This window comes from Artibeus jamaicensis, unplaced genomic scaffold (genome assembly GCF_021234435.1).
Source record: "Artibeus jamaicensis isolate MK-2021 breed Jamaican fruit bat unplaced genomic scaffold, CSHL_Jam_final contig_519, whole genome shotgun sequence".
NCBI classification, from domain to species: Eukaryota; Metazoa; Chordata; class Mammalia; order Chiroptera; family Phyllostomidae; genus Artibeus; species Artibeus jamaicensis.
The window spans coordinates 55463610-55469609 of NW_026521871.1; the positions used below are offsets into that span (position 1 = coordinate 55463610).

At 64.3% G+C, this 6000-nt stretch overlaps 1 protein-coding gene across 8 annotated transcripts in view; it reads right to left on the reverse strand.

Annotated features, from left to right (window-relative positions):
* Positions 1 to 5770, reverse strand: part of CACNA2D2 (calcium voltage-gated channel auxiliary subunit alpha2delta 2) — a 119938-nt gene extending 114168 nt beyond the window's left edge. For all 8 annotated transcript variants that reach the window (XM_053669522.1, XM_037128601.2, XM_037128600.2 and 5 more), the window contains exon 1: positions 5387 to 5770. In XM_053669522.1, the coding sequence (XP_053525497.1) occupies positions 5387 to 5589 (203 nt within the window). In that variant the 5' untranslated portion in view covers positions 5590 to 5770. The remainder of the gene's footprint in view (positions 1 to 5386) is intronic.
* Between the last annotated feature and the right edge of the window lie 230 nt (positions 5771 to 6000).

Consider the following 6000-nt stretch of genomic DNA (forward strand, 5'->3'; position numbering starts at 1 on the left):
TGAGGTTGGAGGGGGCCCAGGTGGTCCATGAACAGGACCAGGGCCCGGGACACTAAACCAATAGCCCCGTGGGGGAAAGGCAGGGCAGAGTGTTGAGGCTCAGACTTCATGAGCCTGCACAACAGCATCCTTGACCTTGACTTTCTTAGATCCCTGCAGGGACCCTGCAAGTCCCCCCGGGGCGTCTCAGTCTGTACCTGTACTGCCAGGGCCCCTCTCTCAGCCATAGGCAGCTTGAGATAATCTCCGAGTTACACAGGACGAGAGAAGAAGGAAAAGGGAAAAAGGCAAAACCACACCTACTCCCCGTCTGGGAATAGGAGTATTGATTCTGTAGCTTCTTGTTTAGAGAGTAGGCACCAGGAAGAAGAAAACTCAGGCTGACGTGAAGAGATGCTCAGTTGGCTGGAGGTGCCCAACCAGCCGGGGGAAGCCCCCGCTGCTTGCCTTCAGAGCACCCTGGCCCCCGGAGCGCCTGAGCCTGCCACCTGAAGACACAGGTCACCAGTTCTAGAAGCAGATCTCAAATCTGGAGGCCTGGGAGGGCAGCAGCAGGGAGGTGGGGGGTGGGGTGCTGGAAAGGAAAGGAGAAAGAGGCCACCCCTCCCCCCAGAGACAATACGGCTCTGCCCAACAGGGCTCATGACACATGCCTGCCTGCTTCGACCCCCACAAGGCCAGCTGCCCCACAGTCTAGAAGGACTGAGTCCTCTTAAGTCCCCTTGGGCCTGACAAATACACCAAGGGACTCCAGGAGCCAGCCTCTGGTTTCCACAAACAGCTCCCACCGCTACCCTATGACCTTTTCTCTCCAGAATCTGCCTAGAGGGGTGATGGTACCTTGGCAGCTAGAGACAGAGTCCTTGCTGCTGCCCCTCCAGGCAGGCCTGGCCCATGACTCAAGGCTTCGGAGGAGGGAAACCTGGGCTGGGGCTCCATGGTCAACAGTGTACACAGGAGCGGGCGGAGGTGGGCCCAGCGGCTGTGAGGACCAGGGCAGCAGGGCAGCCGTGGGCGGAGGAAGGCCCCTCGGAGGTCAGGTACAGAGCCCGCAGGGTCACAGCCGGGAGGCCTGGGTGGGCCTCACACACCTTAGGCCTCTTCATTTTCTTCCAAAGACTAAGGTTGGAGACTCCACTGCCAACTTCCTGGGCACACTGCACAGGTGTGTCCAGCCCCCTGGCAGGGCAGCTGAGTGACAGAGCAGTCCTTACCCGGAGCTGCTCCGGTAGTTGTGGGGTTTTGGGCAGGTCCCCCCCTTCCTGAGTCTCAGTCTCCCCACTTGGGGGTGAGCGTGACTACAAGTCCCGAGGTCTGGTGGGGGGTGGGAGAGAGGCCTGGCCTGGGCTCAGTGAGGGGAGGCCACCATGGGCCTAGTGGCCTCCCCTGCCACAGTCAGACTGGGCTTCAGAGAGTGAGGGACGTGGCTGGCATGTCCTCAAGGAGCTGATGTCCCATGTGGGTGGGTATGGCCTGCGCTAGTGGCAGGACCCTAAGGCACGCAAAGGACCGGTGAGGGGGGCCCACCGGGCTACGGCATCAGGGCCTGACGCTAATGTCACAGTCGTTGCCATGGTGCTCACCCCCGGCACCCGCCTGGCCCCCAGATGCCACACCTCTCCCGTTAATTCTCACCGCCACGGTCTGCAACAGGTTCTCGTCTCTCAGTTGGGGAAACTGAGGCAAGGTCACCCCGGTGGAGAGGGTCGGCTCTGAAGACCAAAGGGTGAGCCCACAGGGTCTACACTGGACACCCGGCATGCCCAGGGGCACCCACTCACATCCAGGCTGCCAAGGTCTGGCTGCGCCCCTGTGCACGGGCAGAGGGGAGGGGGAGGCTCGGAGCACAGAAGCGCTCCCTCCACTGGTGACTCAGTCCCTCCTTGCTGGCACCAGTGTGACAGAATCCAGAGTGAGACTCACCCACAGACCAGGAGGGGACTCATCTTATGATGGGCCCCCTCCCTTCTCAGGGGTCAGCCTGACCCATCTTGGCCAGCAGGAGGTGACCCATAAAGATGGGGCACAGGGGGGACAGCAGCCCAAATCCGGAACCCCCCAGGGGGACGTGAGCACCTGGTGGCTCTGCACGTCAGCGGTGGCAGCAGGCCGACCAGCCTCACCCCCTCCTCCTCCTCCTGCAAAAGCTGCGGCAGGTTGTTGGGGAGACAGGAACCCCGATGTGTGATGTCGCCTCCCTCTAATGGGGAGAGTCACAGGGAGGCGAAGACGTGGCTCAGAGGCCCAGACAGACACACGTCACCCACCATTAACCGTAGCTAGACTGACGCATGCCCGGTCGAGGCACTCCAGAAAAGGAGCACATACCCCAGCTGTCGGGAATCTGCTCGGGCGTCCAGGCTGCTCAGGCTCCCCCGCCCCCCACCTGCTCACCACGCACACCCAGAGGAAGGGAGGTGCCGGCCTGCACCGTCGCTGGGCCAGCCAGCGGGCAGCTCAGCCGGACCCTGGGGAGAAGGGGCCAGAGAGACGCAGGGGTGCAGGAGAGCAGGAGACAGAGGTCCAACAGGGGTGACAAAGGAGGAGGGCAGGGCAGGGTGAGCCCAGAGAGACGAAAGGGAGGGGCACAAAAGTGCAGGGGGGGTGGAAAAAAGGCGAGAGCCTGGCGGGAGGGAGCCGGGAGAAGGAGTTGGACGGGACCGGGGGGGAGGCAGACGCACAGGAGAGGCAGAGCAGGGAGGGCCGCGCCTCGGCCAGCAGTGGCCCTTCACGCCTCTCACGCCACCTGCCACCAGGCTGGGGTGAGCAGAGCTGGCAACAGGAGGAAGCAGGTGGACCGGGCGTGTGCGCTCTGACTCCACCTCATTCACCCCCCCACTGGGCACACCAGTGCAGGTACACACGCGCACATGCGCTTGCACACTTGCGGCCACCTCCTTCTTTTAAACACTGGTCCGGGTCCAGGGGGCGTCACAGAGCCCCCTCAAAACCAAAGCCCTGCCCTCCCTCTAGCTCTGGCCCCTCTGCCCTGGCTCTCAGCGGCAGCCTCGGTCCGCTTCGCCTGGCGGGCACAGAGCCACGCTGTCAGGGCGATGACAGAGAAAACGGCCACCAAACCCTGAGCTCACACTTGCTTAAAGCCCAGCGGCTCAAAAAGCTGGGCCCCGCGTGCCTCCAGACACTAATGAGGACGTGACTTTCCCGGCTGGCGCCCTCATCCCTGTGGGCTTCTCACCCCAGAGCCATGAGGATGAGGGTCCCCTTCCCACCTCAGCAGCCATCCGTGTCAAATCTCATCCTAGCTCGGGTACACTGACCCTGGAGAGTTCAGGGAGGCCACCTCCCCACCCCCAGCAGCCTCAGCCTTCAGGTCAGCCCAACAAAAGCCCCAACTCCAACTAGCCAGAGTGAGTGGGGGTGGGCGGACAGGGAGGCCCCCCTAAACCCCCCTCCCTCCCTCCAAGCACCAATGGGCATCACATCTGCAGGACCAGGGCAGCTGAAGGGCGCTGGCTGTCACAGTAAACCTTGTGTGTCGTCACATGATTAGTCACCGCCCCCTGGACCCTCAGAGCTGCGAAGCTCCCGCCCCCCCACCCCCCCACTCTCTAATTGCGGCTTCCGAGATGTGTCCCGAACCCTCAAATTAGCTCCAACTCCCTCTCCGGGAGAAGAGCGTCCAGCTGGAAGTCACACCCACTGCCTCCCGCCTGCCTCGCCACCTTCTCACTGGGGACAGAGGGACAGGTGTCCACTCTGGTCAGGGTCTCAGACTGTCCTTCCCAGGGAGACCGGTGCAGGTGAGGCAGCCACCTGAGCCCCTGCAGGCTGGAAGAAGCGGGAGCGAGGCAGGAAGAGGTGAAAAGAGACCTGTGAACCTTCCCTGGAGGGACTATGAGACCACCAGGGAAAAAAACCGTGGCTTGGCTTTGAGGAAAAAAGAACAACAAAAAATAATTCTTTTGCTCTTTTTAAACATTGTGGCTTAAGTCCATTTTCATCACAGCAAATGAAATACAAAAAGGCACCTACAAGCCCTAAACTTCCGTATGATTTTCTCTTCTCTACACGCCCCCCACACACACAAACCCAGACGGCTGACAGAGGACACGTCCGTGCGGCACCTGTAATTTGCCAGCTGATCACCCGCCTGAGCATAGCCAGGCTGTGCAAGGAGAGAGATGACAAGACGAAGGGAGACGCGGAGCAGTGCCTTTCCTGAGTTTGTCCCTCATCCAGCAGGTTTTGAGGCAGAACCAGGAGCCCTTATTCTTGGGTGGGACTGGCCTAATGACACGTGGCCAGCCTCTCCCCTTCCAGGAGGCCAGACCCTTCCCCTTGGCCACTGACAGCCAAGCTACTCATTTCCCAAATCCTCAGCCTGGCCACTGGTGCAGGAGACCAGGGACAGGTGGCTCCCCTAGGGAGCCGAGAGGCAGATAACCGGGGCAGCAGGGTGGTTGCCATGACCCACAGCCAACAAGGGCAAGGGCTGTCTGGGCACTGGCATCGGCCGGGGCACGGTGCCCACAGAAATAGCTACTGTCCTAGAGGCCACACGCACTGAATGCCCACTCCCAGCCCCAGACACATCTGGCCGAGCTCACCCTGAGGAAGCCTGAGTTTGCCGGCTCTTGGGGAGGGAGAGAGAAAAGCTCAGAGGGACCACGAAAACCGGCAGAAGCTGGCAGGCCCGCCAGATGCTATTTCCCTGCTGGCAGCAGCAGCAGCAGCGGGGGCAGCAGGGGCAGCAGGGGGCCTCCCTGCCATTTACCTTCCGCCCCCATCCCCGCGCCTTCACCTCTCAATTGGACTTACCAGGGTACCCTTCCCCCAGATGCAACGGAGCGGCCAAGAGCAGGGGACACTGAGCCCCTCGGTGGCACTGGCCACAATCAGGTGCTCGTGTCCTCTGCCTCTGGCCCTCCTCCTCAAAGGAAAAGGCCAACGGAGACAGTTGTGGGGGAGTGCCCCCTCCCCACTGCTGGCTCGAAAGAGCCAGGTTCCCACCCGGGAGAAAGCGTGGGGCAGAGGCGCGGCTCCAGCTCCACAGGGCAGGGGTCGCCAGCCGCCCCCTCGCCCAAGCCCAGGTTCCCCTTTCACCAGGACAGCCAGGGAATCGGCTGGCAAGCTCATCTCCTCCCCACCTCTTCCCGAGTCTTGGAGATCTTGCTCTGCTTCGTCCGGCTGGATTGGGGTGGGGGTGGAGGGGGACAGGGCACCGCGGGGAAGTTTAGCGACGCAGTCAGAAGCACCAGGACCGCCGCTGCCTGCCCTCTGGGCTTGGGGCCGCCACCCCCGGGCGCAGTGGGCAGAGGGACCCAGCGTTCCCGCCCCGGTGCGGGGCTCAGGGACGGACGGGCACAGGCCGGTGGGGGGAGCGCAGGGCTCGGTCGGGGTCCGGCCGCCGGCAGAGGCCACTTACGTGTGCTGCTGGGGGAAGCTGTAGGCTGAGGCGCCGGGGGCGGCGAGCAGCGGTAGCAGCAGCAGCGGCTGCAAGAGCAGCAACAGCGGCCGCGGGGGCCCGGACGCGCCAGGGCCGGGCCGGGGGCCGCGGCGGGGCCAGGGTAGCGCGGTCCGCGCCGGGCCGGGCCGGGAGGAGCCGCAGGTCCGAGCCGGCACCGCCATGTTTCCATTCAAGACGCGGCGCCGCGGGGAGAGGGAGGCGGCGGCGGGCTGGGGGCGCGGGCGGCGGGCGACAGTCCGGCCTCTCTTCCTCCGCCTTCTCGCGCGGGCCTCGGGACTGCACCGGCCGCAGCACCTCTGCGGGCTGCGGGCTGCCGGCTGCGCTCCGGGATCTCTCCGACGCGCTGGCTCTTAGCGCTCTGAGCGCTCGGCCCGGGACTGGCGCTCAAATAGCGGCCGCCGCCGCCAACCCGCCGGCGCCGCCCTCCCGGCTCCCACCCCGCCCTCCTCGGCCGTCCCGCCCCCGCGCGCCCCCGCCGCGGCCACGCGCCCGCCGGTGCCTGAGCGTCCCTCGTCCTCGCGCAGCCTGGAGCCTGCCCTGCTGGCCCGCGCGGCCGAGCGAAGCCCAGGCGC